Source organism: Anopheles arabiensis, chromosome 2 (genome assembly GCF_016920715.1).
Source record: "Anopheles arabiensis isolate DONGOLA chromosome 2, AaraD3, whole genome shotgun sequence".
Classification (NCBI taxonomy): Eukaryota; Metazoa; Arthropoda; class Insecta; order Diptera; family Culicidae; genus Anopheles; species Anopheles arabiensis.
In genome coordinates this window covers 15,535,001-15,547,500 of record NC_053517.1, presented here as the reverse complement: position 1 = coordinate 15,547,500, position 12,500 = coordinate 15,535,001, and the positions used below count along the sequence as shown (strand labels likewise).

The window sequence follows — 12,500 nt, the reverse complement described above, 5'->3', positions numbered from 1 at the left end:
GGTGGTTTTTTTATGTTGCTTCTCTCGCTCACAACAACCAAACCATGACCACTCGATGTGGCTCCAGTTGTCCAGCGTCGTACGGGCGTACAATCACGGGCCCAGACCAAACTACCAGATCAAAGCGCACCAGAGTTAAGAGAATGAAATCTCCACACCGACCTCGGGGCGTTTGTCCACTCTTTTCCAAACGCGTGTGCTTTTGAACGATGCGAACGCATTCGCAAAACCGCGAGCTGTGTCTTTCCCTTCGTTCGTTTGTCCACTTGGTCCGCTTTGGTCTGTTGAGAGCGAGAAGGGTACGCATACTGCCGCTGGTGTGTAACTACTGGCTTGTAACTGACCACGGATCATGTCGTTTGCGTTCGCATGGAACCTTATCAACGGCAAACCAGTCCACTCCGTACTAGTTGTTTGGAGGGAGGAGTTTCTGTGTAGACTAATGCTTACCCTACGGAAACGGATAGCTTGCATGCGTTTGCTACTGTATTAGTTTTGCTATGTTCGTTAGATTTTTGTATTTTTTTATTAATGTGTTATATGAACGCAACAAAACGAGCTGAGACTCAGCATAGGAGCAATGTATACACATGAATTGCTTCATAAATGCATTTAAAATTATCAGAATATTTTTAAAAATTGTAATTGCACATGGTAAGATACCTGGAAAAAGTAATACAGCATAGCGTCGGTATTTCTGAGATATTCTTGAGTATCTATTATGCTCAAAAATATCGTATGAAGGAAGATAGCTACACACGAACAATTCCTACCAACCTGACAATCACTGCGAATGTCAATAGGATTGAACAGCTGTCAATTACGCGCGTACGGGTAGGCCGCCCACCAACTAATCCGCTCCTGAATAATCGAAGTTCTTACAAATAATCCAATAACGTTGCATACCTTTAGGCGCTCTGTGAAAACACTAAAAAGGAAGCAAAATATCTAATTATTAGGCCTTTCCTTTTTTCATCCAACGAGCTGAAATTTCAGCTTGTCAATGGAATAGTATTTATCATCCATGTGGTTGTATCCATGTGACAATTGTGTACAAAACAAAGATGCATTTCAAAATTATTTAGTTTTCTTTCTGAAATAAATCTAGGCTCAAATACTGAGGCTAGTTTTGTGTGTGATGTTATACGTAGTGTTGACATGATTTCAGCCGTCAAATGTCAAACTCCATATAAAACAGATCGCTGATATCATAAAGGCCCTCTAAGACCCACTTTTATGAACCATACTTTGATATGATTCATTGAACAATACTTCTACAGAGTATAATCACTTCACTTCAAGTTATTACCAGACATCATTATTAAGAACATCACGTTCAAAAGCTTAAAGTCAAACTTGAAGCTACCTTTTGTACATTACTATCTCATCGCATCAACTCAGCATCAATCTCCCACTCACTATGGATCTATATTCCCGTCCATCCGCTTACTTCTCAACCCCTTACTAAACGCACGCAAACAAAAATAACGAAGCATCAAAACGAAGCTTTGCAAATGTTCCCCAAATCCCTTTGATCTATAATCCGTCCCGCAAAATCACACAAATCGGGTATCATTTTTCATCTGCAAATTGGAAAACAGGTAAAAAGGTAAAAACCAAACGATGTGCTTGGATGCCTGATAGCATCGGTACGATACGGTCGCTGGCTAGTGCTGTCCCGGCATCTCCACTATCCTATGTCCAGAGCATCAAATTCCAACCCCCCAGGGGGAGGGCCTGGATGGTATAAAAATGCGTGTTCAAATCATTGTGCCGGCATGGCGGAAGAGAGATGACAAACCACAGCGACATGGTGCAGGATAGATGGAGACGGATGGAATGGAAATTTAATGATCATAAGTTTCACATGCAGCTCGTAAGGTGCGGCGAGTGGGTAGTCGAGCCCGTATCAGGTTCAATAAACGGTCCGGTCGGTTCCGTTCTTTACCTTCTCGGCTTTTCCGTACATCTTCGTCACGGACCCCTTCAAACTCTCCGATGCGATCGTTCCTACTATATAGCCGGAGCGTCGAGATTGATTTGATAGTGAATGAAATAATCTATTTCATGATGTACGTTTCCCTCCCTTAGCACCGGCGAGCCCATTCCGAGTGCGCAAAAACCCATGTCTACTTGACAGTATTCAGCGCACGTTTGATGAAGTTAGCAAACACTGTGACCAACATCGTTCTTTCTCTCCCAACTCCCTCTTCGCAGGTTCGTGTCTCGGCTCGCATCAAGCGCAAGCCGACACGCTACGAGGTTTCGGTAGTGACGCGGGATGAAGTCGGTGCCTACAAACCGTATCTCTGGGAGCAGTCCGTCTTCGAGAAGGGTCCGATGTTTAGGTAAGTGTCTCACGATACTACAGTGCCAGCCATCTTTTTATGCGCTCGCAAGAGGCAGTCCACACGAAAGAAAAAGGAAAACCTCCACACAGGTACGCAAATTTGCCAGCTACTGAGTGTCTTGTCCGTGTGGTTTTCTGTCCCATCCCATCAGAGAGTGGCTGCTGACGAAGATCGTGAACGGTGAGCGGGCTTCCTACTCCGCGCCCAAGTTTGCCCGCATGCAGGAGCGCACCCGGTCCCAGATGCTCGAGGACATCGTGGCCAATCTGGCCAACCACGCGGAAACCGGACAAATCCCCAAACCGTACCGAAGGGGTTCGTGGAGACCCATCGGTGAGGATCCTTGCATGTTACGAGTGACAGTTAGTTGCTGTATGCGACTCTATGTGCCGCATAGTATGTACTTGAAAGCTATCTCTCTCTCTCCTTTCTCTTTCTTCTCTCTCTCTCTTGCTCTCTCTCTCTACTGCAAAAGACATACTCATGCACACAGACTCGCACATTCTCTCTCACACAGACTCAGGCTTCCTCATACGAAATTGCACACGTACGTTACGGTCACTTATACGCATAATTACATAGCTATACCATGCAGTTGATCACTCTCTCACACACGCACCCACACACACACTCTCACACCATCTTTTGTTATGGTCCAAATCTCTGTACCCTTTGCACTCCTTACGCTCTTTGGTTTTTGTGTTTTTCAATAGATTTTTTGTTTTGCATTTTTTGTTTACTTTCCGTTTGACGAAACTATACAAAAATGATTGGCTAGAAATCACTCCCCATTTTTACTCTAACTAACTTACACACGCATACAAAAGGTACACCGCTTTTGCTTCTTGATCTATTGCTTACTTACTTCTTGGTCTTGTGTCCCATCGTGTAAAGGAACGTGGATTACTCTCGTTGTCTTCAATAACATTCCCTTTCTAGAGTTTGAATAGTGATGCGGCTTACGTGCCTTCGACCAGTCTGTAGTCGATGCAGGAACGAAGATTTTGTGGTATTGTTCTCACATTTTACATGGTTTTGGATAACTTCCAGCATCTGATCTCAAACTGAACGCTACGGACATGCATGTGTGCATAAAACGTTGTACTAATATTTAAATTTGAGAATTTCCATAAACCACACAAGCTGAAGAAACTTTAACTCCATCTTTGCCTTCAATCTCAATCGTTAGTTCTATCTCGCTGTTAGCACTTGGCAAATTTCTTACTATTTCTCAGAATAGGGCGTACTATTTTCGTAACGAGAATTGAACGTTAACTCGTGTGCTTTTCCTAGGGATGAGGGAAAACAGTCGCTACATTTGGAAGCCAACCATTTGATTCCAAAACAATACTCATCGTTCCCAAATCCCACCGCTACAAGGAAAATGTATGTAGCAGTGTGGGAAAGAAAAACATGCTGTTTTGATATTGAGCTTATTTGAACTACATTTCTACAACTTCTGTGCCAGAAAAGGGTGACTGACTTACAGTGCGTTTAATATCAGTGCAAATATTATGTATCTTTGGAGCAAGTCATCCAACAGCTCAAACTTCAAGTCAGTTTTAAAGCTATCACTGCTTTGTAAACCGATGCTTTTTCCTTAAAGAAAGTAGCAGACCTGGCTGCCTGGCTAACTTGGCTAACCCTGTTTCTCTGGCGGAATCACTTTTGCCTCAACTAGCAAGTGAAACTTTTCACAGCTACTGACTGCTCGCTCTCTGTCGCTCCCCATCTCACTCTCTCACACAACCTGCCACGTTGTCTATCCTTTCTGTCTCGTCCAACGCTATCGCTAATGCACACGGTAAACGAACCAAGTAGAGCAAATGCAGCGGAAAGCCATTGTCCGCTTTGCCGTACACGTTGGCCATCCATCGCGTGACCGGTGAGTGGAAATCTATCGACCCGCGCCGCACCACACGCCTTCCCATCACCCGGACAGCAGTGCACCTTAGCTTTAGGGGCAATTAAATTAGGAAAATTATTAAGCTCAACGCTAAGTGAAACATAAAACTGTGTGAAACAGGGACGGAATAGGGAGAGTTCGGTGGGTTGGCCAAACTTTTCCATGGCCCTCCTTTGAGCGGGCACAAGACATTGGCATTGTGTTTTTGTGTGCTGCTGCTTTGGCAACATTGTATCACCGGTATAACCGAGAAGGGGCAGGGGGGGGGGGGTGCTGTGTGACCAAAGAATGCAAACTTTGATGTCCCGGGTCTGCCCACTGTCGAACCATTAGTAATGTAAACATACTCATTCACGTGTGTCCGAGCGAAGTTTGCCAGTTCGAGGGACGGGACCTTTAAGGACCAGCAGGAACAAAGACAACCTGAAAGAGGTTGGGAAAGGTGGCGGAAGGAGGGGGGTTCAACCTCAACTAGTAACAGCTTTCCACGAATCCTGTCAGTTTTCCTCTTCCAGCTCGTTACGTGCGAATTTCACGTGGCGGTGGCGTTTTGTTTGTCGCCGCTTCACAGGAAACCAACACGGAAAGTCACACGGTCTCCCCGAACCAACACCCCCTCTCTCCCCACCGATATATCCTTCCATTTCCCACCGGGTTGCATTGTGTCACCCTGCTCGCGGTTAAAAATAAAAGTAGCTCCAGCGATGCCGGCATCGGTACAACAATGCCTGCGATCGCCCGTGGCATATTGGCGAAAGCAAACTAGACACAAATACACGTAACTCGATACGTTTTGCAAAAGATAGACGCTGGCGCTAAAAAGCCCCGGGAATGGACTCGATGTGTTTTTTTTCTCTCTCGCAAAAGAGCTGCCACTGGTGATGCTTGTTTTTGCTTCCATGTTCCTTTTTGGTCTGTTATCGCGACACCCGGACCGTAACTAGGGCAGGCCCCAAAACTGGGTCCTGCTAGAACGCGTAGCACACGCGGACGACACAAAAACACTCGCCCTGGGAAAACTCGCTCGCACAAACCCACGCTCAGGCAGAATTAACCGTTCGGGCTTAGTGAGGTGGCCCTAAATGTCACCGTCGTAACGGTCCGTTCTTACCTATGTGAATGGATGGCTGGAGCCTTTCGCCCTCCATTCTTTTGCTCGTTTTTTGTCTCTACCCGCAAGAGAGTAGCGTTGCCGAGTGTACAGAAAAAAACCCGTTTCAATACACACCCCGGTGTGCCTGCAGGGTGTGTGTGTGTGTGTGTGTTATCCTACACCTCTGTGTCGGACCGCCGTGCTCGGTTTACGCGACCAAATTTCCAAACCACCACCGCTAGTCTATTGTGCTGCAGTACCTTTGGCCGGAAAGCGTATGGCAGATCGGGAACAAGGGTGTGGCAGCTACTGCCATTTCCTTCACCTTCCACCCTGGGCAGCACTCACGCGAACGCTGGTTGGAGCTTTGGTCCGACACTTGTTTGCTTTATGATGCGCTTATTGTTTGGAACCATCCATTGGGCCTTCTCTTTTCTCTCTTGCCCATTGTCATTTTGAGGATCCTACAAGAGTTTGGTTACCGTCAAGGCAGCTTTCTCGTGCGGCTCGAATTTCCGCCCCGAGCATACGGGCGATCAGGCGACAGTCCATGATCAGCTAGCAAAATTGCGCCTGAAATGTATGCAACACGCTCTTCTACTTTTACTACCTCGCTCACTACAGACTGCGGGCTATAGTTGATCGCCGTTGTCGGGTTTAAAATGCAAACAAATGTGTCTTCTGAGCTAACGTTGTTTGCCTCAGCACAATGCATGTCAGTGTGGCGGTGTGCCGAAACGAAAGACATTTTAAAGTTTGGCAAACATCTGTTTTTTTGTTGGTATTTTAAAGCTATGGCCAAACGTTTTCATTCTGTGTTGCCACACTGTACTATTCTGTTACATTGTTCCTTACTTCGGCGATTGTTGGCTGGTGAGTGTAGAGTTTCTTTCACGTTGCACATACATATATGCTTTGAATGGCTTTGAAATCTTGACTGGGTTTGTTTGCCATTTCCACTTTCGTCCTTTAATCCTGGCGAAATGTACCACTAATAGTGGATAGTAGTAGATAGTAGTTCAGTTGCTAAATCAGTTGCTGATTTTGTAAAAATAAAACTGTTTCTTATAATAGTACATATTTCCTTATAGGCTTTTTTTCATTCGCCTAAAAGTATGCATTTTTTTAAATTATTATACTTATAACATAATTTAACATTGTATAAGATCAATAATTATTGTTAGTTTAACTTCTGCCTTGAATTGGAATGATTTTTAGTAAAATAGTAGAAACATCGATGGTAAATCTGTTGGAAAGAAATAAGCAACTTTCAAAACAGTGATGTAGAAAAAGTATAACATACCTTTAGGCGCAATTAACCAAGCAAAATACCAATACGGGAAGTTGTATAAGATTGTGTATCGTTCAAACACGTTGACTACAGCAACACCAATTTCTTTTTTCTAATACTTAGACTTAATTTGAATACATTTTTAGAGAAAAAGGTTCATCACCCTTTGCCATCAAAAGGAAGAAGATAAACTTTGCCTCAAAAGTCTTTCCTGATTTTAAACAATGGTGTTTTAAAGCTCCCAAAATATCAATGTACCATCAGATGCAAGCACACAACAAACAGTCAAATAACAACCTGGCCTGTTTTGTGCACGTTTTGCATTGTTCAGTTGCGTAATGCAATAGAACATGTTAGTGCTCACCTTGCCCTCGGCTTGATGCATGTATCTGGTTTCCTTTTTATGTGCAATTCAAATGTACACCGAGCACATGGCGGTTGGATTTCAGTCGAGAGTAGTGAGATAAATATGGCTTTAGCGCATCGTGCACCATGTTTTACCCCAGAGTAGACACAAACACACACACACCAGTCATACTATCACACTGGCCCGGTGTTGATTTTCTCTCTTGAACACTTCTCCCCATCCAAATTTGTTCGCTAGCTATATGGGAGACTCACTTTTCTTGCTTCTTTTCTGCTTTTCATGCTCCCATCTTTTTTTGCCAAGGCTGCCGCATCCGTCCAATGCTGCAGTGCACAACCGTTTACATCATCCTGTCTTAGGTTTAATTTAGAAAAAAAAATGAAATTTTACCGTATGTTGAATCTCGAATCAACCTGCAACACCTGCGAATCGCACTCACATTCACACCCCTTCCCGAAGGCCAAACGCTCATTGCTTGCTTTCGTTTTGTTGCTGCTGCAAATGCTCAATGTAAAAAGAAAGGAAATGCCAAAGTAAAAACCCACAAAAACAAAGTTTTGCCACTGAAATGGAATATTTTTAGAAACCCCTATCTGGCCATGGTCATGTAGCAGCACTGAAGGTGATTCCCTGGTTGGAAGAATTGCAGAGATTCTTGCGTATTTTTTTTTGCTTCCTCTTCACCGCACGGGAGAGAAAGAAAGTGAAAAAAGCACATACACATGCTGCGGAAAGCACCACCTAAATCCACCTATTTGCATTAACCTTAATGGTGGCGAAATCTTGTTCCGACTGCTATTATTCTGCCATCTTTCCCGCCCGTCCCAAGCCGCACGGCGGGCGCACCCATTCCCACTCCAAGCATCAAGCTTATTAACGCGACATGGTGTAACGAACGTAAAAGTTACCTCTTAAAAGCTCATCCCACTTTGGGGTCACATAAAAAACAACGAGTGTGTTTGGTGGTGGAGCTCGAGGGAAGGGGAAAACGCGCATCCGGCTACGTACCACGCGTTTAGGTCGACCACATCTGCAACCGTACCGAGTGCCGAGGGATGAGCTGCAAAACTCTGCCGCTGCTCACTAATTCATTAAAAATTGGGCGTGTGTGTGTGTATGAGAGGTTTGCTTTTATTAGCCTGCTGGCACCGATTCCGGAACTCAAAGGAGTAAAAGCTCCTCCGCTCTGCTCCACCCTTTTTTAAAGCGGTTAAGCGGAAACGGAAGTTTGACCAGCGGGTTGCTCTGTTTTGCTGAGTGTACCGGTGTACACTCCAACTCCCACCAGTCCCACCGAGAGCCTTTACGGGATGTTTTCAGTAAGATAAAAATAAAATAAAACCAACATACCCTGTACAATAAACAAACACCTGAAACAAACAGCCTTATGCAATGAGGGAAACCTGCTTGCAATGAGGGAAACCTGGAACGCTGTGAAAAGCTTAACGTAAAATTGAAATCATGACCCCTCCCCTCCTCGGAACCCCGGAACAGATGCGGTGGTTCATTGCAAACTAGTGATGGGCGTTTCGGAGCGCACCAACGGCTCCGGAGCCGGCTCCGGACTAACGGCTCCGGAGCCGGCTCCGGCTTTTTCCCGGAGCCGGCTCCGCTCCGACGGCTCCGGAGCCGGCTCCGCTCCGACGGCTCCGGAGCCGGCTCCGCTCCGACGGCTCCGGAGCCGGCTCCGCTCCGACGGCTCCGGAGCCGGCTCCGCACCGACGGCTCCGGAGCCAGCTCCGCTCCGACGGCTCCGGAGCCGGCTCCGCACCAACGGCTCCGGAGCCGGCTCCGCACCAACGGCTCCGGGCCGGCTCTGCTCCGACGGCTCCGGAGCCGACTCCGCACCCACACCCACCTTCGGCTCCGTTGCCGGCTCCGGACTAACGGCTCTACACTCACGCCTCCGTTCCATAAATGAATATATATTCTCGCACGTGTGGAAGCTAACACACGATATGATTGCAGTATTGGCATGCATGACGTTGTGTAGCATTCGTTAGTCTCGTCTTTCTTAACAATATTCAAAACTAATCGATGTTTTTTTTTTTTTGATAAATTCTTTTAAACATGACCTACTCCGCAATTTACGGATTACCTCGATTGAAACTTCATTGAAAAAGTTCTTTTGGTCCTTTGTGTTAAAACCGGCTCCGGAGCCGTTGGAGCGGAGCCGTTGGTGCGGAGCCGGCTCCGGAGCCGTTGGTGCGGAGCCGGCTCCGGAGCCGTTGGTGCGGAGCCGGCTCCGGAGCCGTTGGTGCGGAGCCGGCTCCGGAGCCGTTAGTGCGGAGCCGGCTCCGGAGCCGTTGGTGCGGAGCCGGCTCCGGAGCCGTCGGAGCGGAGCCGGCTCCGGAGCCGTCGGAGCGGAGCCGGCTCCGGAGCCGTCGGAGCGGAGCCGGCTCCGGAGCCGGCTCCGAAATTGCCTGGAGCCGGTCGGAGCCGGCTCCGGCTTCGGAGCCGTTTTGCCCATCACTATTGCAAACTAATACACAGTAGTAAGGAGAGGGAGAATGGAGAGGAGCTTTTATTTGATATTCTACCTCTACCTTCGCTCTACAGTTGTGTTTGATCTCGTTTTCTTCATACTTTGGCACGTTTTATGCCGTTGGCGCCTTTAGCGGGCTGCTGCCGACTCACTTCCTTAGAACTTTGCTTCTGCCACTAACAGACAAACACCAAGTTTATCTCTTTTTTGCTGCTTTCTTTGCTCTCGGTTTGACTCTACCCCGGCTCCGTACACCTACCTCATCCCGTTCGTTTGCTACTTTCACGTGTCCGGTATGTTTTTTTTTATGCTGTTGTGGTCAGTACGCTTTGGCAACGACAACGACGACGACGGCGGCTGGTTGGGATTTTATTTTATTTCATTTTATCTCATTTCATTTTATTTATTTAGTTTCTGGTAGTTCCCCGACCTGGCCCAACCCAGCCGGAAAGTTTTGTGTGTCCTCGGCCTGCTTGCCACGAATGCTAGTCATGTGTGCCCTTGCTGGATAAGGGCTAGTGCTTTGCGCTCTCCCACAACAAACGAACCGAACGTCCGGTCCCAGTGTACGGTGCTATCTCTAATGGAGATTAAATATTTATTAAAATTTATCATTAGCTGTCCGTTCCGCTTCAGTTTGACGAGGGACAAACGAGACTGGAGGGACAAAACGAGAAAGTAGCAACAATAATAAAAAAAAAACCAACGTTCGAAGAAAGCGTACTCCAATGGCACCGTGTTTTAGTGGCGTTGGTTGGCAAACATGCTGTTGCTGCTGCCCAGGCTAGGGATTCATCCCGGCGCCAGTTTCGACCGGCAAAGATAACGATGTGCTAGAAGTCACCCCGTTGCTTAACCCACAAAGCAATCACTATTCACCACAGCGCAACGTGCTATCGCGTGTTTGCTGTGTGTTTCTATGTTGTGCCACTTTCCCACCACTATTCGGATGTGGGATTTTAATTTGATAAAATCGGGATGAAATTAGATGGAATGGAGTTGGAAAGGGGTAGCGCGATGCGATCTACGAAACATGAATGGAATGGGCATTTGATAGCTTTCGTCGACTGCGATGTGTTGCGCTGGTTGTGGTTGGTAATTTCTATCTACTTGCACATCGCCAACATAAGCTTATGAAATTATCGAGCAAAGTGTGGAGCTAGCGCACAAATAGAGGAATTGGGGATATAAGCAAGGGGAAAGGAAACGCCCAAGACATAATCTTTCCCCCCCACACACGGTCAAACGATTCAACCAAACACCGACCAAAGACACTACTAATGAGAAAGGTTCGCAGCAAGATGTTAGCGCCCACTGCATATGACTCGCATGAAGCTCGCATTGCATACCTTCAGGCGGAAAGGGGCAAACGAAGAATGAGAAGAAGAATAAAAACCTACCCTAACCCTACTGCTGCTGAGCACTAACGGCAATGAGTGTTGCTTTCAATTATTCATTCCTTATGGCCGTGCGGGCGGAGGAAAGGCACGGATCGAGGTAACGTAATGGCTGCTGAAAGCACCGTGCGCCATCGTACCGCGTCGTCGTTGCTCGTTGCAAATTGATATAAACACTCAAACCTCCGTACGCTAAGCGTGACTAAAAGAAAGCACCCATTCCCGTGCGGATATGTGTGGGTATATTTGAAAAGGATAAGACCACTTCCACCCTTTTTCAAACACACACACACAAACACCAGTCAACCCAGTGTTTTGCGAACAGGATTAAGAAGCAGTGCTTATTTTGTAGACAGAGAGCGCACAAGACTGGGTTTTGTTGCGAAACGTTAAATTTTATCGACCTTCGTGCCGGGCGATGTGGCTCTTCGAGCAGTCGAACGGTTGGAAATCGACATCGTTGCCGTGCTGTGAGGGCCACAATCGCCCCGCCGCCCGAGATTAGACGGGTTGGGTGAGTAAATTTGGTTAAGATATCGTACCGGATTTTGATGGCACGCTGGTCCCATCATCATCGTGTTCGATGCTTTTTCGGCAACGAGTTCGGAGTGGTCGGGGTGCGGCAGCTTATCTTACACTCTGACTGCAGACGTGCGCTCGCCTCTAAACTCGGTTGGATCGTTTGCTTTTTACGGTAAAAGGATTTACACATCGGCCCGCTGGTTAACGCGTAACGGTTAACATGATAAAGATAAAGTGGGCGATTGAAGAGAAATGGGTGTACGATGGTGAATTGTGCCTCTAAAATAATACGTACGGCTCGGTATAACGTTTCCGATCGATCGAAATGAATCGCAGGATTCGGAAATAGTTTTAGTGCTCGTGAAATTTATTGCCACTGTTAAATATGTTGCTATTATTTTCGTATCTGCTTTCCATATAAGTGAAATGTGAATGCTCTTCATACCGGATACTATTGTAGGCATTATTGTACTATTGTTGCTGAACGCCTTAAAGTATGCAATGGGGTCTCTACAAGATATTCTTAGACGGTCTTGTTAAGCACCTAAAGATATACAAAATGTAATTATTTTTATTTTTCAATGTTTCATAGAACTATGCAAAAATCAGAGTCATCTTTCATTTGCTAGTTCATTTTCATCGCAACAAGTATTAAAACAGATAAATTTCGAAATGCATATCTTCAGGCGGTCATACGCAGTAAATGATATAGTAACATACATTGCATACCTTTAGGCGTTACATGGTTTAACCTCTTTAACGTTAGGCTAACTAGTTGAAGAATACTTGTCTGCCATTACATAAAACTGAGTGCAATGCACGCAAGTGTAATTACTACCGTATGGTTCTTGAAGCATATTTAAAGTTTTGTCTCAAGTATTAATCACTTCACTCGCCATACACTGTCTTCCGCAACTGTCTGCATGACCTTCGAGTATGGTAGGGCCAGTGCCCTTCTATTAACAGGAGGAGAGTTTGAGAGAAACCCATTTTTTCCATCGTTTGTCCCTCGGAGGATGCTATCTCGTTCTTACACCCTCAACATCCATCCAAGAAAAGCCATTCAAAAGTTAATTTATTCCAAATTA

General features: G+C 46.1%; 1 protein-coding gene across 15 annotated transcripts in view; it reads left to right on the top strand.

The window, feature by feature from the left end:
• Window positions 1-12,500, top strand: part of LOC120908893 — a 160,655-nt gene that overhangs the window by 144,591 nt on the left and 3,564 nt on the right. For 10 of the 15 annotated variants that reach the window (XM_040320389.1, XM_040320391.1, XM_040320386.1 and 7 more), the window contains 3 exons: window positions 2,218-2,348; window positions 2,503-2,684; window positions 2,827-2,898. In XM_040320389.1, coding sequence (XP_040176323.1) covers window positions 2,218-2,348; window positions 2,503-2,684; window positions 2,827-2,898 — 385 coding nt within the window. Of the gene's footprint in view, window positions 1-2,217; window positions 2,349-2,502; window positions 2,748-2,826; window positions 2,899-12,500 lie in introns of all 15 variants that reach the window. The other 5 variants (XM_040320394.1, XM_040320397.1, XM_040320395.1 and 2 more) reach the window with 2 other exon arrangements.